A 24,198-nucleotide genomic window follows, 5' to 3' on the forward strand; every position below is an offset into this window, starting at 1 on the left:
AAAATGAATAATAGCTTGAAAAAAAGAAAATAAAAGTGAACAGGAAGAATTTTGAAACTACTTTTGCACGTGAACAAATTTTGAAATTAGTTTTGAATTTTTTTGTGTAATGAGATTTTTTTTAATTTGACAACATTTTTTGGAAACATGAACAAAACTTGAATATTTTGAAAAAAAGGAAGAAAAGGAAAATAAATGAAAAACCAAAGAAATAAAATTTGTTGAAAAGAGAAATTAACTTGAAAAGAAAAGCTCAAAGAAGAAACAGAAAAAAAAGGAAAACAGAAACAGAAACAGAAAAAAGCAAAAAGAAAAAAAGGGTAAAAAACGAAAAAACCGGTTCAGGGAGCCTCCTAGAAGGTTCCCAAAAATGGTGGTAATGGCAACTGGGCCAGCCCAAATTGTCCGGGGGGGCGTATGCCAAGGCCTCACCGACCAGGCTTGGGTACGCGACATCCACGGCGGACTTGGCCCAGCCGCGTTGGTCCAGTAGGTTGAGCTATGGAGGCGGGTTCGCAACATTCATCTGACCGAGGACCCGGATACCTTACGATGGTGCTGGACCGATTCTGGACGCTACACAGCTAGGTTATGTTGTCCTCCTCTCTTTCAAGGAACAATTCAAGACCGACATTGGTGCATCACTTGGAGAATTTGGGCGCCGCTCCACATCAAATTCGGATGTAACATTCCGAGTAGATGATTTTTCATATATAAAATTTTCATCCAAGTTAGTATGCAAAAGTTATGCCCATTTTTACAAATTTCAGAGAGATTTTGCAAATAAAGTCAAAATTCACATTTGCAAATTTTCCCAACAACTAGACCACATATCACATGAGAAACTTATTTTCTTTTATTTTTTTGACATTTCCATTATTTTCTTTTATTTTTTTAAAAACTGAAAAGGCGATCCACGGGGAGGGGGGGTAGAGTTTGAAAATGGGACCTTTAGTACTGGTTCGTGGCATGAACCGGGACTAAAGGTCTCAACCCCATTAGTCCCGGTTCGTGCCCCAAACCGGGACTAAAGGTCTAATCTTTAGTCCCGGTTTGAGGCACGAATCGGGACTAAAGGTCATCGCACCCTTTAGTCCCGGTTCATGTCTTAAACCGGGACTAAAGGTCCCGAGTGAACCGGGACTAATGCCTTAGCCGCACGAACCGGGACCAATGCTCACATTAGTCCCGGTTCTAGACTCAACCGGGACTAATGGGCTGAGCCGGCCTGGATCATAGCCCTGTTTTCTACTAGTGGTATTTTAAGTAAGAAAATTAATATAACTAGTTGAACTACTTTGTTTTTAGAAAGAACTAGTTTTTTTCTATTTATAGTAAGTTTATATTTAGTAAGAACTAGTTGAATTAATAGAACTAGTTGAACATCTCATATTTGTTGTTATTTTTTATTTTAAGCAATTATTCTGGATGTATTAGTGATAACTTATAGGGTTTATGTTTTTACAGAAATCAAGGAGCCCCTCCATCATCCCCGCCGTCGTCCCCGTCACCGATCCCCTCCGACCTCGAGGTGAGACCAGCTAAATCTTCATGTCAATATGAGTCCTATAAGATATGATGTAGACAAAAACATGTGTATATCTTGTGTTGCTCAAATAGGATATGTGGTTGCCCAAGTGGCCGGTCATGTTCAGGTTACACCTCCAAGTGGCCTATGTTTTGCCGGAGTGTTATATAGCCGTGTTAACCAGTGTGCGGCTTATTTAGCGCGTTTGGTTTTAGGGGTATTTAGCATGTCTGTTGAAAATTCTCTAAGGTCGACAGTCATCAGCGAGTTTCTCTGGGCAGGTCGTAAGGCGGCTAATGGAGGCCAATGCCGTGTCGATTGGGCTAAGATTAACCGGCCTATCTCTCTTGGAGGCCTGGGCGTGCAGGACCTGCACCGGGATGGGATCGCCCTTTGATCCCCTCACGCCCTTGGGGCATCTACATCTTCCCACGGACGCCCAGGCGGAAAACCCTATTTGACGCTCTATGCGTCAAATGGTCGACCGACACAAGGGGCGCGATAAAGTGGGAACTTTCTATAAGAGGTATTTGATTTTCTAAAATTTCGTTAGATTTTTCTGAATATTTAGCGTGTCAAAAATTAATTAGTTCCTTAAAAAATCGTGTTTGAATTTTCATAACACGTTTGATCTTATAATACTGCTTTATTAAAGCCCCGAGCTAAGAATTTAACGGCAAGCCACTTCAGGTGCGCTGGTTACTAGCCCACGTGTAGTATGTGCGGTCGTGTGTTCGAACCTGACCAACTGCTTGCGATCGCACGCAGATAACCAGTCCACTGCACTAGTTTTGTTGAAGCTAAAGCAGCACATAACTTTAAGAACTAACTTCAACCGGCCTATTGTAGCGAATTGGAATATTGTTTTTTTCTCTCGAATACGCCTAGAAGGCCTATCATTGCATTGATAGGGGAAAGAAAGTACAGGGAAGTCACCACAATGACGTACACAAGATTGGCGACGCTATGGTGACGCGAGGAGCAGAAGACAGAGGGTTGCTCAGCCCTCAAAGATCAAGTTCAGGTTACGAATAGGAATATTGTAGCAAACCGGCGACCACCTGCACATATGCCCGAGCTTTTACCACCGCAACCAGCTCACACCAGTGACATATTTGTAGCCTGACATTTTAAGAAAACGAGCGACAGGGATAAAACTTAAAAAGGAAATCGAAAAAACAGTACGTGAACAGGAGGGGTCGAATACACGACCTCCATCGAGTCAACCGCGTCGCTAGCTACTGTAGTTTTTGCAATTTGTTCTCTATAAATAACAACCCAATTTAAATAATTGTAAGCCACAGATTTTTTTGAAAATCTGAACCTGATTTTACTTTTGACAAAAGTACATGTTTTTTGGAATTTATAAATGCAAACATTTTCAGAATTTATGAAATACATTTTTAAAGTATCAAATAAAAATTATAATTATAATTTTTTTGAAATTTCTGAACCAAATTCGAAATAAGTAACATTTTTCAAAAAAATGAATAATAGCTTGAAAAAAAGAAAATAAAAGTGAACAGGAAGAATTTTGAAACTACTTTTGCATGTGAACAAATTTTGAAACTAGTTTTGAATTTTTTTGTGTAATGAGATTTTTTTGAATTTGACAACATTTTTTCGAAACATGAACAAAACTTGAATATTTTGAAAAAAAGGAAGAAAAGGAAAAGAAATGAAAAACCAAAGAAATAAAATTTGTTGAAAAGAGAAATTAACTTGAAAAGAAAAGCACAAAGAAGAAACAGAAAAAAAAAGGAAAACAGAAACAGAAACAGAAACAGAAAAAAGCAAAAAGAAAAAAAAACGGTAAAAAACGAAAAAACCGGTTCAAGGAGCCTCCTAGAAGGTTCCCAAAAACGGTGGTAATGGCAACTAGGCCAGCCCAAATCGTCCGGGGGGGCGTATGCCAAGGCCTCACCGACCAAGCTTGGGTACGCAACATCCACGGCGGACTTGGCCCAGCCGCGTTGGTCCAGTAGGTTGAGCTATGGAGGCGGGTTCGCAACATTCATCTGACCAAGGACCCGGATACCTTACGATGGTGCTGGACCGATTCTGGATGCTACACAGCTAGGTCATGTTGTCCTCCTCTCTTTCGAGGAACAATTCAAGACCGACATTGGTGCATCACTTGGAGAATTTGGGCGCCGCTCCACATCAAATTCGGATGTAACTTTTCGAGTAGATGATTTTTCATATATAAAACTTTTTCATCCGAGAGTTAGTATGCAAAAGTTATGCCCATTTTTACAAATTTCAGAGAGATTTTGCAAATAAAGTCAAAATTCACATTTGCAAATTTTCCCAACAACTAGACCACATATCACATGAGAAACTTATTTTCTTTTATTTTTTTGACATTTCCATTATTTTCTTTTATTTTTTTAAAAACTGAAAAGGCGATCCACAGGGGGGGTAGAGTTTGAAAATGGGACCTTTAGTACCGGTTCGTGGCATGAACCGGGACTAAAGGTCTCAACCCCATTAGTCCCGGTTCGTGCCCCAAACCGGGACTAAAGGTCTAATCTTTAGTCCCGGTTTGAGGCACAAACCGGGACTAAAGGTCATCGCACCCTTTAGTCCCGGTTCATGTCTTAAACCGGGACTAAAGGGCCCGAGTGAACCGGGACTAATGCCTTAGCCGCACGAACCGGGACCAATGCTCACATTAGTCCCGGTTCTAGACTGAACCGGGACTAATGGGCTGAGCCGGCCTGGATCATAGCCCTGTTTTCTACTAGTGGTATTTTAAGTAAGAAAATAATAGAACTAGTTGAACATGTCATATTTGTTGTTATTTTTTATTTTAAGCAATTATTCTGGATGTATTAGTGATAACTTATAGGGTTTTTGTTTTTACAGAAATCAAGGAGCCCCTCCATCATTCCCGCCGTCGTCCCCGTCACCGATCCCGTCCGACCTCGAGGTGAGACCAGCCAAATCTTCTTGTCAATATGAGTCCTATAAGATATGATGTAGACAAAAACATGTGTATATCTTGTGTTGCTCAAATAGGATATGTGGTTGCCCAAGTGGCCGGTCATGTTCAGGTCACACCTCCGAGTGACCTCAGGTGCGCTGGTTACTAGCCCACGTGTAGTATGTGCGGTCGTCTGTTCGAACCTGACCAACTGCTTGTGATCGCACGCAGATAACCAGTCCACTGCACTAATTTTGTTGAAGCTAAAGCAGCACATAACTTTAAGAACTAACTTCAACCGGCCTACTGTAGCGAATTGGAATATTGTTTTTTTTCTCTCGAATACGCCGAGAAGGCCTATCATTGCATTGATAGAGGAAAGAAAGTACAGGGAAGTCACCACAATGACGTACACAAGATTGGCGACGCTATGGTGACGCGAGGAGCAGAAGACAGAGGGTTGCTCAGCCCTCAAAGATCAAGTTCCGGTTAAGAATAGGAATATTGTAGCAAACCAGAAATAATTATTGTAGTGAACCGGCGACCACCTGCACATACGCCCGAGCTTTTACCACCGCAACCAGCTCACACCAGTGACATATTTGTAGCCTGACATTTTAAGAAACGAGCGACAGGGATAAAACTTAAAAAGGAAATCGAAAAAACAGTACGTGAACAGGAGGGGTCGAACACACGACCTCCATCGAGTCAACCGCGTCGCTAGCTACTGTAGTTTCTGCAATTTGTTCTCTATAAATAACAACCCAATTTAAATAATTATAAGCCACAGATTTTTTTGAAAATCTGAACCTGATTTTACTTTTGCCAAAAGTACATGTTTTTTGGAATTTATAAATTCAAACATTTTCGGAATTTATGAAATACATTTTTAAAGTATCAAATAAAAATTATAATTATAATTTTTTTGAAATTTCTGAACCAAATTCGAAATAAGTAACATTTTTCAAAAAAAATGAATAATAGCTTGAAAAAAAGAAATAAAAGTGAACAAGAAGAATTTTGAAACTACTTTTGCACGTGAACAAATTTTGAAACTAGTTTTGAATTTTTTTGTGTAATGAGATTTTTTTTGAATTTGACAACATTTTTTGGAAACATGAACAAAACTTGAATATTTTGAAAAAAAGGAAGAAAAGGAAAATAAATGAAAGACCAAAGAAATAAAATTTGTTGAAAAGAGAAATTAACTTGAAAAGAAAAGCTCAAAGAAGAAACAGAAAAAAAAGGAAAACAGAAACAGAAAAAAGCAAAAAGAAAAAAAACAGTAAAAAACGAAAAAACCGGTTCAGGGAGCCTCCTAGAAGGTTCCCAAAAACGGTGGTAATGGCAACTGGGCCAGCCCAAATTGTCCGGGGGGGGGGGGCGTATGCCAAGGCCTCACCGACCAGGCTTGGGTACGCGACATCCACGGCGGACTTGGCCCAGCCGCGTTGGTCCAGTAGGTTGAGCTATGGAGGCGGGTTCGCAACATTCATCTGACCGAGGACCCGGATACCTTACGATGGTGCTGCACCGATTCTGGATGCTACACAGCTAGGTCATGTTGTCCTCCTCTCTTTCGAGGAACAATTCAAGACCGACATTGGTGCATCACTTGGAGAATTTGGGCGCCGCTCCACATCAAAGTCTTCACATGGCTTGCCCTCCAAGACAGGTGTTGGACTGCAGATCGCCTCGCCTAACGCGGTCTCCCGCCTAACGATGAATGCAAGAATGGTAGAGCAGGCCATGATTGGAGAAAGATGGATTCATGATGTGCCACCGCAATACTCCATGGGTGCCCTGCTGCAAACTGTGCATCTTAGGCACGCAATTGCCACGATGCAAAGAGACGAGCTGGCTAATGACAAGTTCATTTGGCCTCATGACAAATCAGGAGAATACACTGCAAAATCCACCTATAAGCAACTATGCCAAGGTGGGATCCGTGCCCCGATGGCTGAGGCGATTTGGAGGAGTTGGGCACCCCTGAAATGTAAGATCTTTGCTTGGTTGGCCGAACAGCATCGGTTGTGGACCTCTGACAGACGTGTGCGACACGGCTTACAGGACAAGACGTCCGAGTGCTTTCTTTGTTCGCGGGAGGAGGATAACGTTGAGCACATCTTGGTGCAATGCGTATATGTGAGGGAAGTATGGCATACTTGCTTCGACACACTACGACTAAACAGCCATGCACCGGAAGCACAAGACACCTGGGAGGCTTGGTGGGGCACTACAAGAACAAATTACCAGGGGAAGGACAGGAGAGGGTTCGATTCTTTTGTCATTGGAGTGGCTTGGTCCTTATAGAAGCAAAGATACGCGAGAGTGTTCAACCGGCCAAAGCAACGCAAAGGACCAAGGGGACTAGTCAGCTGGATCTTAGAGGACATTTTCGATTGGAGACAAGCCGGTGTAGGAGTAGGAGGACTAGATAGATTTGTGAGACATTGAACAATGTGTAATGGTTGGTGTGGGAGTTCCGGAGGTTGATGTTCGCATCGACCAACGGTTTCTTGTAAATATTTTACTCTCTTCTATAAAAATATGGTACGCCATTGGCGTACTTTCGAAAAAAATAAGGATCGATGCATCCTCTACGATCAAGTACCCGAAGATTTTCAGCATCTCCTCGCTGGGTGTTCCTTCTCTCGCCATGTCTGGCATGGGGTCTTGTCTTGGTGTCGTTCTACGGCATCGCTACCCACCCCGACATTGAGTCTCTCTGAGTGGTGGGAGGATACATGCCGTGATGCCCCCAATGCCCACCGGTGCGGCCTCTCTTCTCTCATCATGTTGACGGCCTGGAGCATATGATGTCACCGCAACGTGTGCATCTTCAATGGCTTCCGGCCCTCCACTGCTCGCGTTTTGCAGGACATCAAGGACCTTGCACGGCTCTCGGCGCAGGCCGGTGGGATTGGCACTCATACTTCCCGACATGTAGTCTCTCCAAGTCTTTTGGGGCTAAGCATCCCCTTTCCATGCTTTGGACACCGTGATACGCCTTTGCGCTTGTAACATGTGATGTATCGTCACTATATACTCTCTCTTTCTTCTATCGATGGAAAGATACGCAATCTTTGCATACTCGCGAAAAAACCAGTAGGGGTAAGCTTCCTTTTCAAACATTTAAGTTTCTGAAAAACAACAAGAGAAAGATAAATAAACATCAAGCTACAGTTGATGCTCACGTAAGTACGATTCATCAGTAGATCTTCATGAAGTTAGTCTGAAAATACTGAACAGCTCAAACAAGGCTATGTAAAACTGTAATCAGGATCTTTGCTACCGTAAAAATGGTCAAATTAGTATGACTTGCAGTTCAAATTACTGTGACCTTGTAGGAATGACAGGAATTGAGAAGGCTATGGTTCAAAATTGCTGTAGCATGGAGAATTACTGTAAAATAATACAGAAAAACACTGTAAAAAACTTGGAGACTATGGTCCAAAATTACATAACTTTGCAGGAGAATTACATTTCTTACACTGAATAATACAGAAAAACACTATAACTTGGAGCAGCAAACAGCTTAGAGGCTATGTTTCAAAATTACTATAACTTGGCAACAGAATTACATTTCTTGTTGAGCTGTAAATAATACAGAAGAGGCACTGTAAACAAACAACAATGGTGTAGTATCGAACTGCAATCTGCAAACAACTTGGAGACTATTTCAAAGTTACTATAACTTTGCATGAGAATTGCATTTCTTGTTACACTAAAAATAATACAGAAGATGCACTGTAATAAAACAGTAGTTTAGTTCCAACTGGAAGCAGCAACAGACTCATGTAAAACACTAGGGAAAAAACAACTGAACTAAAGGCTATGGTTCAAAGTTACTACAGCTTTGCGGGAGAATTACATTTTTTTGACACTGTAAATAATACACAAAATGACTGCAAAATACAAATAGTTGTTTAGATCAACTGGGAGCAGCAAACAAAATTCAGGGGGAAAACAGTCTGGAAGAACTATGGTTCAAAAATTACTGTGGCCTTGCTTAGGAATTACATATATTTTACACTGTAAATGATACAGAAAATGCACTGTAACAAAAAGAAAGTTAAACCTTCAAGGAGCATTGGGAATTGTAACAAAGAACAGTTAAACCTTGGTGGAATCTTGAAAATTACAGTAGCCTTGCTGGAAAAATATAATAATGTGATAGTGTAATTATGCTTAATGTAAGAAAAGTAGTTATTAAACAACCAATTAGAACATGCACAGGTAATGCAAGCAATAACCACTACTCACAAAACAAAGTAACACTAAGTAACCACCTAATTTATCAAGGATTAAAGAGATACTCTCAGACTGAAATTCCTTCATCAGGTACAACAAAATAACTTTAAAATGGTGTGGACATTGACCTAAACATAACTTACAGAGACAGCTCACCAAATTTACAGCAGAATAACTGAAACAAATTGCAGAGCAGTAACCACTAAAAATTTCAAGACATGAAGCAAGATATAAGAAATAATAACCTTAACAACGACGATATATTGCAGACAATTCACTATAATTGCCCCAACATTACACATGCTCAAGCACAAAGTCTGATGCAAAACACAAGGATGGGTACAGAAAAACGCAACAACAACGTAGAATTGGAGGACCATAGCTCACAGATTCAACAAAGCACATCCACTAGCGTGCTCACAGAATTGGAGGGCCATAGCTGATAGCTCACAGATCTAGAAAATAAAGTAATGGATGAAGAAGAACAACAACATCAGATCGCTGGAAGAGAAAATTCCAACCACCAGCGAGCAGAGCACAGATATCTTCAAGCAAGGGATCCTTCCAGCAGATTCACAAAACAAGGCTTAAACATGAACAACCTAGGATAGGACAGGTGAGAGCTCACAAAATCCACAAATCACATCCGTCGAGATCTAGAAAAAAGACTAACAAATGGAGGGGGGAGAACAACAGATGCAAACCACTTGGAAGAGCTCCTCTAACCACCAGTGGGCCCATAGCAGCAACCGAATGCTCAAGCAACGAGAGAAGGAGAACTCTGAATGGAAATCACTACTGTCTCTCTCTCCCCTACTTCTGCTTGAACAATCACTGATGAAAGGGGGGAACGGGCACCGACATGGGTTAACGGGCAGACTACAAACAAAACAGCGCGCGCTATAAACAAATAACCAAAGGAGCACGCACAAATCGCTGCACAATGATCAGACGGACACAAAATCCGACTGAAACGAATTGTTTTCAGTCGGATGAAAATTAGCAAAACCGTATGTTAAACCTATATGCTACGTGATGTGTACTGAAAAAAAATGTGACAAGCAACTAAGAAGTATTCAAAAAATGAAGCGTATACTTGTTTGATTCAACAGTATGAGAGCAATACTTGTACATTTGTGTCGCAACAAGCAGGACATTTGATCAACTGTACACCTACATGGCTCGAGCTTCTTAAATCTGTAGCAGTTAAGATCATCAGGGCAAAGCGGTTGCGCTACCTCAAGCACATGGAGCGGTTACAACAGCCTGCAAGCAAATTCCCGGCAAACGTCGAGGACATACGCCCGTCCATGACCAGACGAAGGAAGCTTTTCAAGGTTAAAATTGCTTCCCAACCGATGCCAGCTTCCTCTGGTTGCTCAATCATCAAACTTGTTGCAATTTGGCGCAGACTCAGTGAGCTGCCTCTGGAAGCTACAATGCCGACATCATACATAACCGGAAACATGCCCGTTCTGCTCACCTTGTAGTGACTGAACATGGTGGGAATCCAGAATTGGAAACTATGACGAACCATGTCATATATGAAAGCGACGGATTCCGCCCCTAGGAAGGTAACCCAAGTCAGGTATGGGTTGCATAGCTCCTTGCTCATCCAACATCCTAGCGAACTGTACTGGCTCAATATACTCCCCGCCGGAAAAGCAGATATGAAACACAAAGGATGCCGAATTCGCCACTTGCCCTTGGCCAGTGGCGAAGACCATAGCAATAGTGCATCTTATCTTTTCATTGAGCCTTAGTTGCATGTTTGAATAGCAGAACTGAGGATCACGATTGAACGGACCCTTTCGAAGAGGCGGGTCAAAGAGGACTTTGACAGTAACGACAGTGAAATTGTTCTCAATCAACCTTCCAAATTGGCCGGCAACCTCATCAAAGTTTTTACCCCAGACATGCAAAATGCTGATTGAAGGATCCCAGGCTATTCTCGCAGTGCACACTGATGGTTCGCTTTGAAACAAGCCGCAAAGTACTCCCCTGAGCACCTTCTGATCTCCCAGCAACCTTCGCATTGCAAAGTAGCACCTGAGGGTCAGCACCGCATCTGACCCTGCATGATGTCTTGGTCCACTTCTAGAGAGGCCCAACATGTCAGCAAGGTCATCTAACTTCCCGCAGAAATCTGGTGCCCAAACCATGGCAAGAACTCTCGTGTCGACCAATGCAGGAAAAGTGTTGCTGATATCCAGAAGAAAGTCGAACCGCCTTGCAGGCATTGGAGCACCTTGGTAGATTAGAAGTGCGACGTCCGCATCTCCCTGGTACGTGACAACAGTCACAGATCGTCTTGCAAATATGCTGTGGAGCTCATAGACCCACTGGAAGAAGTCAGTTGGCATAATACCATACTGCCTGTGCTTTTCAAGGTCATGCCGGCACTTCTTCTCCAAAAACAGCAGAGTGCTCGGATTATACTGGTTTGATTTGGAGTCAAAGAAGAGATTGAATTCCCATACCCTGATCGGTTCTATGTTCTCCGCGTCGGCGTCGGCGAACGTCACCGCGACCCCGACCTGTACCAAATCCGCAGTCCCTGCAGTAGCCTGCAGCTGGCTGTACCACTCGTCACCGTTCTGTGGCTGTTCCAATCTAAGCAGGCACTTGGTTGCATACTCTGTGTCTATAGCAATGGTCATGGTACCTGGGAGATCCAAGAAGCCGCTCATACTCTGCAAGCTCTCCTCCCAATTCTCCCTCCAAACAGAGCAAACATCCGTAGCCGCGCGCGGCATCTCCTCCGCAGTGGCAACCTTGAAGTCCTGGCCGAGCGCGATCGCTTTGCTCGTCCCGCCTGCGTCGCTGCCGCGCGGCAGCACCTTCTCCGTATCGAGGGCCTTGATGTCGTGGCCGGGCACGACAGCATTGCTCGTCTTGCCTGCTTCGCTGGCGCGCGGCAGCTCCTTCTCCGCGTCATGGCGGGGCGCCTCCGCCTTGCTCGTCTTGCGGGCGTTGATGGCGCCCGACACCTCCTCCGTATCGCCGGCCTTGGCGTCATGGCGGGGCACCTCTGCCTTGCTCGTCTTGCGGGCGTTGATGGCGCCCGATGTCTCCTCCGTATCGCCGGCCTTGGCGTCATGGCGGGGCGCCTCCGCCTTGCTCGTCTTGCGGGCGTTGATGGCGCCCGACATGTCCTCCGTATCGCCGGCCTTGGCGTCATGGCGGGGCACCTCCGCCTTGCTCGTCTTGCCGGCGTTGATGACGCACGACATCTCCTCCGTATCGGAGGTCTTGGCGTCATGACCAGGCGCGTTCCGGTTGGTCATCTCGCCGGCGCCGCTGGCGCGCACGCCCGTGCCGCGCCTGACAGCACCACCCTCGACAATCGCTTCGCCCTGGGTCCCCCCGTCGCCGTCACGCCCGGTCGGCTCGCCAAGATCGCCGGCGGCGAGCCCGGCAGGCTCCATACGAAGCTAGGTAGGCAAGATTGGTACTGGCGGTTGGAAAAGGGCAGTTGGGAAGGCGGGAACCTACGGCTAGGCAAACTGCCGAATCGGTCTCGCTGCCCTTTATAGTTCGACTCTGTAGGCGGTGCGTCCCGGAACTACAGATTTACTGTACGAACTGTTAACTGTGATCATTGTGTTGCTGCGAAATACTGTGAATTAAGGACAGATGTATTCTCTTGGTATCAGACGTCTTCCCTATGGGCTATGGCCGAACACAAAGGCCTCCGGTTCCGCCACTTCCGCTGCAGGCTTCTGAGGAAGTGGCCCTGAAATATGAATACACAAGGGAAAAAGTTACTCCCTCTGCTCCAAATTCTAAGAAGTTTTAACATTTTTTTCTGATTCAGATGCATACAGACGCATTTTGGTGTGTTTGTTCACTCATTCCACTCCTTACATAGCCCATATTGAAATATCCAGAACATCCTACAATTGTGAACAGAGGGAGTAGATATGATGTGCTGTGCAATGGTGCATTTTACTTTTCTCTCTAAAAAAAAGGGTGAAACCTCACCTATCCGCACTTTGTGAGAATCTCCGCTTGCTGTTGAATCAGACCTGCCAAACAGAATGTTTTAGAGGATCAGAGCTACTTAGTTTGGATGTTTGTTGCTTAGGAATTTTGAGAGTATCCACACCACGCTGGCATTCCATCTGCAACAACTTCTTGGTCTGCATTTAACAGAACAAAAGCACAACATGATTTCTCTGTTTAAACCATTGATAAATTGTTGTCAGATTTACTTGATTGACGTAGAATGTGAAACAAAGGCCACAAATCTTACTAAAGGACTGCAAAAAAAAATTCCTATCCCCAAAACCGTACAACAGCAGGATCATTAGGTACAGTTGTTTCATGCACGATTTACCAAAAGACAAAAATCCACAATGACAACGAACAAGCAAGGCATACAATGAACTCTACACTGGACAATCACAGAAAGCATGAATGCACACAGTGAAGAAAATAAAAATGCTCAAGATATTCACATAGGAAAGGTATACAGGAAATGGTAAAACACTGTATGCGTAGGGAGATAAAGACAAACCTTCAGGTTTCCTTTTTTAATATAAGAGTTACTGGCTTCTCTTAAGAAACAATGTCCTTTGTTTGCACAGAGGAATCCTTGGCAACAGTATCAACGAGGACACCTCTTTTACCTCCTCATGGTCTGAGGTAACTGCAGTCTTTCCTCCAAGATCATCAGATCTGACATTGGGATCAACTTGCTTACTTTCCATCACATCCTCTCTCGATTCGTTACCCGAGCTCCTGTCTAAATTTAGTTTTTCACATCAGGAGAAGCGCTGTCAGGACTGTCCTCTTTCTTGTCCAAGTTCATATTGGTTTTGGAATCTATTTCTTGCAATGGGGTCCCGTTCTTAGGCAACTCTTTATCATCATGTAATGCCTGCAAACCATCACCTATGGAGGGAATGTTGCATGGTAGTTTGACCATATCCCTCTTAACCTCTGGCAGGGTCACCCTTTACGGTAGTTGATATATTGCCAGCGTTGCCAGGATTCAGGTGGCCCTTCACTACATTACTGTCACTTGGAGAAATTTTATCAGCTGTTGCCACATTAACTCGAGGAACATCCCTAACTTCTGTAGCAGCAGTAAGAATTGTCTGGCTAACTTCTTTAGAATCAAGTACAGAATCCTGACTAACGTGTCCAGTAGCATCTGCACATTCCTTACTGGTAATAGAAATAACAGGATCTCCCTCCTGAATTGCAACCTGAAGGACCTATCAACATTTTGTTCCATCAGCAGAACCAGGGGTTTCGTCCTCTTTGAGGTATCACTTTTCTCCACCAAGTATATCACCCCGAAGGTGCTCAAAGAGCCATTTCACATCATGACAAGATCATCCTTCAAACCTTTGATAGGCAAGTTCCTCCTACAATAGCTTTGTCCCGGACCGGAGAAAAGCCGCCGCCTCCGGCCCAGAGTGTTGTCTGGTCCGCACCCTTCTTCTGAGATGCTGCCACCAGTCATACTCCATGGAGCTCCTCCCAACGACGCCCTCGGCCTGAAAAGTGAACGAACGAATTGACAATGTTTCTTCAGTGGTCAGGTTGCATGAGCTTCGATACCCCGCTTCTGGAGATTTGTCCCTTGGGCATCCCCAAATTCTTTCAGCAACAGATTTTTTAGTAGATTTGCCCCTTGCTATATAATTTAATGACAGCAATAAATTTGGAAGATGAATTGTTTGCTAGCTAAACACTCCTAAAGTTGATCGACAGGACCCAATAAACCTTCCACACCCATAACCACTCACTCCACTACCCCTATGCCACCTTCGGAGTTCTGCAACAACACTACTTGCCGCAAATAAACTATGCACAGAAAATAATTGACACTTGAGTAAAACTACATAACAATGCTGAATATGTTTCACAACATTCAGTTGGATACAGTGTTTGCAGTGAAACAGATCTCCATGTCGAAATTCTGCAATTAAACGTAAGCAACCGAAGCAAAGATGACACAGAGCAAAAAATCATGATAAGAAAAACAAGTAATTGTGCAAGGAGTTGGTGGGGAATAAAGTGAAGTTCCTGGGCTCGGTGAGCAGGAGGAGAACAAGGCGCGGAGGTGCGGCGTGGATCAGGGACCGGAGGTGGGGAGTGGGGGCGCGCCGGGGGGTAGAAGATGGATGGAGCGGCGCGGAGCAGGGGCGCGCCGCAGGCGGCGGCGCCGGGATTCGTCCAGGCGGGGCGGGGAATGGAGTGGGGGCGGGGGGAGGTGCCAGGTAGTGTTTTTTTTTTAGAAGAGGTGCCAATTGGCTGGGAGAGGAGGAAGCTGGATTGCTGAAGTGAGAGCGGTAGGCGTACGGGAGTTCTTTTCTTCCCTTCTTTTCATTCCAACTGCTAATCTGCGGGAGCCACAAATTTGAAATCGTTGTTGACTCTAGCACAAACGGTAAAGTAAATATGAGCAGATAGAGTAAAAATTAGGGGTTTCGAGTAAGAATAACCGCTTCATGGGTGTACTCCTCCCCCCCTCTTCCCTCCCGCGTCGCCCTTGTAGGCGATGGGGATGGAATCCTAGCCGCCATTGGGCGCCTCCCCCTCCCGCCCCTCCTCCTCTCATGCTGCCGCCAGAGGGCACGACCTAGAGAAGCCTGGCCAGCGCCAGCGACAACGGCCTTCTAGCCTCTTCATGCATGTGATCCAACTCGGGCCGGGGCGTTACGATTTGGTGGTCACGACGGCACGATGATGGCCCCTCCCAGCAGCGACGTTTGGTGGCTTCGAAGGCACCGATGGTCTCTGGGTGGGGGCGTGCGGGTTGCGGCCGCGATGGCGACCTAGGCTTCGCTCGGATCTGACGTCCAGTGGTGTCTGGCGGCGCAGGCCGGTGGTTTATGATATGCCTTGGGCGGCAGTGGCCAGTGGCGGTGATGGTCCTGCTCGGTCATGGCCACATGGTGGCCGGTGGTTGTCGGGTCTCCGATTTCTCTCTGCGGACACGCGGGTCGTTGGTTCATTGCGATATGCATGGAGGATCTCGATGGGTTACGGTGGGGGCTGGCACTTGTGTGGGGGCTCAAAGGTGGTTACGGTTGACGCTGTTGAGGATGCCTGATACGTCTTCAACGTATCTACTTTTTCTCACGCTTTTCCTCTTGTTTTGGACTCTAATTTGCATGATTTGAATGAAACTAACCCCATACTGATGATGTTTTCAGCAGAACTATCATGGTGTTGTTTTTGTGCAGAAATAAAAGTTCTTGGAATGGAACGAAACTTTGCAAGGATTTTGTATATCAATAATAAGAATTTATAGAGCCAAGAACCACCAGAGAGGGCCCCTGGTTAGGCACAACCCACCAGGGCGCGCCCCCCTCTCCTGGCGCGCCCAGGTGGGTTGTACCCACCCGGTGACCCCGCTGACAACCCCCTGATACTATAAAATCACATTATTTCATAAAAAAATGAGGGAGAAAGAATTATCGCGATCCATGAGACGGAGCCGCCGCCAAGCCCTGTTCTTTCTCGGGAGGGCAGATCTGGAGTCTATTTGGGGCTCCGGAGAGGGGGATCTTTGTTCTTCGTCATCACCAACCCTTCTTCATCGCCGATTCCATGATGCTCCCCACCGGGAGTGAGTAATTCCTTCGTAGGCTCGCTGGTCGGTGAGGAGTTGGATGAGATTCATCATGTAATCGAGTTAGTTTTGTTAGGGCTTGATCCCTAGTATCCACTATGTTCTTAGATTGATGTTGCTATGACTTTGCCATGCTTAATGCTTGTCACTTTGGGCCCGGGTGCCATGATTTCAGATCTGAACCGTTTATGAATTCATCATTATATCCATGTTTTAGATCTGATCTTGCAAGTTATAGGCACCTACTACGGTTATGATTCGGCAACCCCGGAGTGACAACAACCGGGCCCACTCCCGGTGATGACCGTAGTTTGAGGAGTTCATGTATTCACTATGTGTTAATGCTTTGTTCCAGTTCTCTATTAAAAGAAGACCTTAATGTCCCTTAGTTTCCAATATGGACCCCGCTGCCACGAGAGGATAGGACAAAATATGTCATGCAAGTTCTTTTAATAAAGTACGTATGACTATTTACGGAATACATGCCTACATTATATCGATGAACTGGAGCTAGTGCCGTATCGCCCTAGGTTATAACTGTCTCATGATAAATATCATCCAACAAGTCACCGATCCAATGCCTACGAATTTATTCTTATTGATCTTGCTGCGTTACTATTGCTATCATCATTGTTACACTTGTTACAAATTACTACTATCATTGTTACTGTTACCGTTGCTTCTGTCACTACTATCATAACTATCAAACTACTTTGCTACTGATCACTTTGCTGCAATTAATTAATCTCCAGGTGTGGTTGAATTGACAACTCAACTGCTAATACTTTCAAATATTCTTTGGCTTCCCTTGTGTCGAAACTATAAATTTGGGTTGAATACTCTACCCTCGAAAACGGTTGTGATCCCCTACACTTGTGGGTTATCAATGCCTGGCGACCAGATGCAACGGTTCCTAGGAGGCTCCCCATTGAGATCTGGAGGAGGCAGATTCTGATGGGACGCTGACTGTTGCTCCGTCCGGAGGTGCTGTCGGCGGGTGGATGGGGGTGCGAGCCTGGTTGCAAGGGTGGGGCTTTCCTTTCCTTCCACAGAAGATTTTCCCGCATGTAGTCCAATGCTTGCTCGTTGGCTGACATGACGGCGGTGTTGTCGGGCTATGGCCCCCTTCGGTGGACCGAGTGGTGGGACCCTGAGGGTAGGTGGGGAGGTCTATGCCTTCCCTCTTGTCGATGGCATTCATGTGTTTCAACATCAGTGCGAGGTTCGGAGTGGGATGCTAGGGCGGCTACCTCGGGTGGCGGGCTACTCGGTTGGCTCTCCGAGCGGCAATGGTGGTTGTTCTTCTTGGTCGTATGGACGACGAGATGTGTAGCAGTGGGTGGCCCCGGTTGCTTCTCTGTTGTGGAAGCAAAGGGCCTGTGTCAGGTTCTGGAGGTCCCAGCTTTGTCGCAACGGTTGACTGTGATGTTCCTTTATGGCATGGGGAAACAACCGGGCGAAAGCTCTACAAATTAGGAACAAAATTAATGAAAAGGCATCTCTAGTTTTTATTTGGAAGAATAACAAACTTTATTAATTGTGAATAACAGTTACATCGTTTATAAGAAGAAATACAATATCATTCAAGGGCTCCTCAAACCAATCCCTTGCCGTGGAAAATTTAGCTAATCTAGCAACTTAATGGACGACCTTATTCGCTTCACTCTTACCATATTCAAAATTAGTGAGAGAAAAATCACATGCTAGAAAATAGCAATCATCAAAAGTTGTCATTCCCGCACGCCGTCCTTCATTCTTCATTCTATCAACAACTTCTATATTATCAGAGTTAATAACAAGATGATTGCAACCCGCTTTTTGTGCAAGAGACAAGCTAAACCTTTTGCCGTCAGAACATATCAACATACCAATCAATCTTCCAATTTACACCGACAATGAAATTTCCTTTGTCATCTCTGAGTACAGCACCCGCTATTCCCCTAAGAAGATCATGATCAAAAGATGCATCCGCATTTTTTAGCGAGAAAATTTTCGATCTATTCATCAACTGTCAAGGTAGTACAAAGAACACTAGAAGTAAATTTACATTCAAGTTCGTAGACCACCTAGCGACGACTACAACCACTGGAGTGAGCCGAAGGCACTGCCGTCATCGCCCCTCCCTCGTCGGAGCCGGGCAAACATTGTTGTAGTAGACAGTCGGGAAGTCGTCGTGCTAAGGCCCCATAGGACCAGCGCACCAGAACAGCAACCGCCGCCGATGAAGAGAAGTATAGATCGGAAGGATCCAACCTGCAGACACACAGACGTAGATGAACGAAGACCGGATCCTAGTCGGATCCACCGAAGACAAACGTTGACCGGACCCCACAAGATCCACCGGAGGTAAACCTCCACACTCCTTCCGGCGATGCTTGAAACATTACCGGGACGGGGGCTAGGCGGGGAGGACCTTATTTCATCTTCAAGAAGCCGTCACTGCCTCATCTTCTTGAGCATGGCACAAATCCTAATAAAACTCAGAAAAGCATCTAAAAACGAAGCTCTCCCACCGGCAAGGGCTGGGATCCACCGTGCCTCCATGTTCCAAGGACCATAGAAGATGAGGCGGACCGGCGGCACCAGCGAGAGGCAAGAAAACCCTAGATGGGAGTTTGCACGTGGGCAGGAGGGAAGGGTTATGTGGATAAGGAAACTAAGGCTTGGTAGATGCATCCACATTTAACTTAACAAAAGCCATTGGAGGTCTACTCCGCCCCTTTTTTTTTGCATGAACCGTCGTTGAAGTCTGGTTCGCATCTTGAAGCTTTCCCTCATGAACCAACTTATGTCGATCGACCAGCATAAGGACCAAGTGGTTATGACAATCAACTCACAAACATTCTGGATGCCCAAAATAGATAAATCCTGATCCGTCATAAGAAGTAAGAACTCAAGGTAGGACTACCTCACCTGCGCCATCAATAACACAAGATTTGTTAATCACCTCGTGCATTCCCAACTTATTCCCAACAGGACCGGGCCCATAATGGTACAGAGTGTGCGGCCCGCACAGGGCCCATAAAATTTGGGGCCCCAAATTTTTGTAGTCCTAGTATGTATATTTCTCAGAAAAAATGTTATTCCTAGGCATGGGGCGTTGGCGTCCACGACTCCGCGTGAGTCTACGCGCGAGCCAGGCCGCTGCTCGATCTCAGGCGATCCCCCGCTGCTCGATCATAACCTTGTCCCACCTTCAAAAGAGAAAAAAAAAGGGGATCTTCACGACAGGAGTCTATCGCCGTCTGATTGCTTCAATCCTGATTGCTAACACAAACCCTCGCGCATAACAACGGGTACATATCGGCGCCGCCGTCACCTGGCAGTTGCCACATCGCCATCTGCCGGTCTCTCCGCGCCACCGGCAGCGACGCAGCGTCTCGCCGATCCATCATGCAATCGCAAGTAAGATCCATTGATCCGTCCTCTTTGCTCTTATTTTGTACCCCATCCATGCTGCTAGTGCTGGAGACTTATGTGAGAGAAACTATTGAGGAGAATTTGCATATAGATCTCTTCCATACGAACACTTAGATCCATCGACAGAAAAAACATAAACAAACTAGTACGAAACTACAGAGGACTTACGGGAAACTACAGTCTACAGGGGAAGTTGTTCGTACTTTCAGTGCTCCTGAAAATTTATAAGACATAAGTAATTTATTATTAATTTAGTTTCTAATGCACTGTTGAACCATTTTATTCATCCTCTATCCATAAATATACCTATCGTATCCGTTTAAGATAGGTAGTCAGATCAATCGCAAAACATCGATCACGTCGCCGTTGCTAAAACCTACAGGAAGATCGATCAGCGATTTGTCGACAGTCCTCAGGCAGCCCCTCGATTGGAAACATTATATTATATACAATTATATATTATAAATATATTTTGCGAGATACATATATACATTATAATTGCTCGTGAGTTTATTTTTTTTAGTGTGATAGGGCCCTGTTTCGTAGTTTCGCACAGGGCCCCGGATTTTGCCGGCCCGGCCCTGATTCCCAACCTCCTTAGTTGCACTCTGTTTTGCGCATAACTGAGCCAATTCAGCGACTCGCGAAGCCGCTGGTCATATATGCTGGTGCATGCATTGGTTGGTTGAATGCGTCTCAATTTTTTCTTGCAAATCAAGAGCTTCGTCGATTAAACGACGTGACTAAAGTCTGTATGTGTACATTCAGTTGCGAACCTAGGAACAAAATTAATCCAAAGGCATCGCCCCCTAGTTGCAATAGACTGCTCTGTGCACAATTGAGCCAATTCAGCCTCAGTAGTCAGAGGCGGACAAGTCGCCTCAAGAAACAATAAATCACTGAAAAAGGCCGACCCTCGCGTGGCCTTGCTCGGGCGACAGCTCGCCGCCACCCTAGCCACTCCAGCCCCAGCTCCCCTGCATCGCCGCCAACGAAGGGGCCGCGGGACAAGCCTGTGCTTGCCCCAGGGCCAGGGAAGGTGGTGGCCGGGCGTTTCCCTGTCTGTGGCGCTGCGATGTGGAGACTGCGACCTGCAAGTTGATCTGGGCGCGTCGGCTTCGTTCGCGGTGGCGCCGACTCTGGCGCTCGGCGCCCCTCACTCTTGTCGACAGCCACCTGCTTCCGGGTGCCGGGGAGGCCGAGCAGTTCGTCATCGGCGCTCCCTCTCCCCGCGCCGTCACCCCCGCGGTGTCCCGCGTCCTCTCGGTGCACCCGGGGCCTTTTCGCTGCGTTCACCTCACCCGGACCATAAAATGAAGGAGCACCGGGGCGAGATGGCGCGCTGGCTCGACATCCTCGTCGCCAAGGGGGGTCCATGAACTCGTGTTTGCCAACCGCCCTTGGCCGACAGACCTGCGCCTCCCCGCCATCATCTTCAGCTGCGCCTCCCTCACCTGCCTCTATCTCAGCGTGTGGAGGCTCCCAGACACCACGCGGTGCCGCGCAGTGCCAGATTCCCCAACCTCCGGGAGCTCGGCCTCTGCATGACTGTCATGGAGGACCATAATCTGGCCTTCATGCTTGAAAGAAGCCCCGTCCTGGAGTTCCTCCTCCGCAGGATCTGCACAACTTTTCACCTCAGCCTCAAGAGTTAATTGCAAAGTCAGAACTGTGAATCTGATTAATTATGTGATTGCTGGCCTGCTGTTGCATGGTATGTTCTCATAGATAAGGTACCTGAAGTATGTATTTGCTGATCGATTTTATTCGCAGTCCCGCCACATACCTGAAGAGTCCACTCACAAGGTTAATCTCAAGTTCCGGCAGGAGGGCGGTCCCACCAAATGCGTCCTGCAGAGTTTAGAAGGTGTTCTTGTAGGAGTTCCAAGGGTCGAGAAGCGAGATCGCTTTCCTCAAGTTCATCGCGGAGAGGGGTCGTGTGCTGGAGCATATGGTGGTTGTGCTGGCCAGCGAGTGTTTCTCCTTGGGTGATAATGTGAATGTCAAGCTGATGCCTCTGATCGGTGCAAAATGGACGAGTGAAGCTTGTAAACTAGAGCTCTTCAAGAGCCCACACGACGACGTGGGAGGTCCAGCTTACTGCCACGAAATAGCTTCTGATTTTGGGTTTGCTGACCATTTTCACCTCAGCCTCAAGAGTTAATTGCATTGAACTACCATACTTCGTCACGTTGTGTCGAATCAGTACCACTAGTCATTTTTTTGCCATGCAGTGCCAACTCTAAGCCTAAGTGTTGCAAAACGGTCTGACAGCCGTATAAGCGCGTATTGACCACGTATCTGACCGACTGGGCCCACTTGTCAGGTGCCACGGTGGCCTACCCGCTCGCACCCGCTCGGTCACTCGATCCAGCCCGGCCCAGTCTCACCAAGTAGCTGGGTCGGGTCGAACCCGTACGCGACGAACCCGAAATTTTTATTATTGATAATTAATATTTCAGTAATTCTGAAACTAAGAAACACTAATGAGAAATTCGAAAAATAGGAAGGACGCTAGAAATAATAACGTCCAGGGCTGGACGCCAATACCAACAACGTCCAAAACTGGACGCTCTTATAAACAGCGTCCACTGTGTTTGGTTCGACCAGACCCTGTCCGGCTATCTCCGGCCTTCGACTTGTACCCTCAGCAACTTCTGCAGGACCAAAGCTAGACTCCGCCACCTCTAGCCCGCCGAAAATGGCACTCTAGCAACGCACCACCCTCATTTCACTCCTTGTTATCCCTCTTTGCCAATTCCCATCGTCGTGCCTCGCTCGCAATGGTGATCCGCTAAACCCCCGTTGCTGCCGGGGCCGTGGTTGTCCATCTCCGACAGTCATATCCTCCTCAACAAGGACCGCCCGACCTCTTCCCTGTTATGCTCGGAGCCATCTCTAGCAACACTAACTACTAACATGTCAGCGTGAGCCCTCTCTCCACCCTTTTCGCTCTCCTACACTAGGCATGCGTAACCGTGTGAGTGGATGCGTTGTGAATTTGTGCGTGAATATCTGTGCATGTTGGCATGAACTTGAGTTGTTTTCTACCGAAAAAGGCTCACACCTTGCTTTATAGATAACACAACGATCATACAACTCGACACCACACCATATACATCCGAGATAGGATACAACAATGCAAAATAACAGCGACACCACCACAACCCACTCCAAGATCACAACAAGAATACAAAGAGAGTCCTGCAAGAAGCGGTTGGAGTGCTCCACCGTGACAGAGGTGTCACAAAGAGACGACGTTGCGCCTGATGAATCATGGACTCCAAGACGGTGCCTTCAGGAAAGGAACGACACCAGAGCACCTCCACCGCCGATTCAAAAAAATCATGGGTTTCACGAGCAAACCGAAGGAGGAGAGTAGCCGCAACGCCGCCTTCACGAAGGTAGCCACGTCTACAGTTGCCGCTACCATTGGCCTGGTGCAAGCCAAACAAGGATTACCCTGTGGCACGCACTCTCCGTCTCCGAGACCACTATTGGTCGCTGAACATCGGACACCATGCCGCCCGCACGCCCATGGTAGGGGTAGCCGCCTGCAGCCAGCACCACCCACGACGACCCACGCCGCCGCACCTAGCAGGATGTGCCGGTCACAGCCTGCGCCGCCCATCACGCCGCCACCACAACACCGTTTGTAACCGCTTCGGCGCACCACCACACCCGTTTTCCAACGAGGTGTCCATGCCTGCTCAATCTGGCCCAGGCCTAACCTCCTGTGCATGGAAGACAAAACTTCCCCGTCGCCGCCTGCGCCGACAGGGCTTCGCCCGGCCACGCCCTTTGTCAATGATTAGGGAGGGGGAACCCCAACGACGGTGGCTAGGGTTACCCCCGATAGCTCACGGGAGCGACGTAGAAGGGAGAGGGGAAAGAGGGGAGGCCTCCTGACTATCTCACCACTCAAGTTGTTTTCTTAGTAGCAAGGAGTGTACTAGAGCACACTGTCCATGGTTGAATTGCTGGAAGCTTTCGCCCGCAAGGCAACCTAGAAAGCAATCAAGGCTTAGGTGTAGAATGCATAATTAGACTTTCTTGCGATAGTTTTAGTAGCTAATGAATTAGAAATATATACATTCATGTGTGTTAAGACTATTTCTCCTCTAATTTGGCAAAAGCAAACTGGTCTAGAATGGAACAAATGGGCATTCCAGTGATTTGTTATCGATGCCTCACAACCATCACAAAAAAACCAAAGCTCACATATTAAATCTATTAGAGGAAATAATTTCAATATAGTTAAAATAAGAGCACCTGACCGAACCACATAACTGGACGCTGTTTATAACAACGTCCAGCCGTGGACATCATTCGCAATAGCGTCCAGCCTGGACGCCGTTGTCAGTAGCGTCCTTCCTATTTTTCAAATTTCGGCCTAACCATTATCAATTTTCTAATTGCTACGGTACTAATTACTATTAATAAAAAAAGGGTAATGTGAATGTCAAGCTGAAGCCTCTG

General features: G+C 46.3%; 1 protein-coding gene across 5 annotated transcripts; it reads right to left on the reverse strand.

The window, feature by feature from the left end:
- Positions 1–7,867: 7,867 nt before the first annotated feature.
- On the reverse strand, positions 7,868–15,030 carry LOC125545860. 5 transcript variants are annotated; one of them, XM_048709908.1, is made up of 5 exons: positions 13,228–15,029; positions 12,817–12,850; positions 12,693–12,736; positions 12,534–12,604; positions 7,868–12,444 (listed from the first exon to the last, which is right to left on the reverse strand). In XM_048709908.1, the coding sequence occupies exon 5, from the start codon at positions 12,134–12,136 to the stop codon at positions 10,247–10,249; it is 1,890 nt and encodes a 629-aa protein (XP_048565865.1). In that variant the 5' UTR covers positions 12,137–12,444; positions 12,534–12,604; positions 12,693–12,736; positions 12,817–12,850; positions 13,228–15,029; the 3' UTR covers positions 7,868–10,246. The 5 variants fall into 5 exon arrangements, with proteins under 5 accessions (XP_048565865.1, XP_048565867.1, XP_048565866.1 ...); XM_048709910.1 differs by lacking the exon at positions 12,534–12,604 and having other exon boundaries at positions 13,228–15,030; XM_048709909.1 differs by lacking the exon at positions 12,817–12,850.
- Between the last annotated feature and the right edge of the window lie 9,168 nt (positions 15,031–24,198).

The sequence above is a fragment of the Triticum urartu genome, chromosome 3 (assembly GCF_003073215.2).
Source record: "Triticum urartu cultivar G1812 chromosome 3, Tu2.1, whole genome shotgun sequence".
Classification (NCBI taxonomy): Eukaryota; Viridiplantae; Streptophyta; class Magnoliopsida; order Poales; family Poaceae; genus Triticum; species Triticum urartu.

Coding starts and splice junctions, on each gene's coding strand:
- LOC125545860 (XM_048709911.1), bottom strand. CDS start 12,136: ATGGAGCCTGCCGGGCTCGCCGCCGGCGATCTTGGCGAGCCGACCGGG.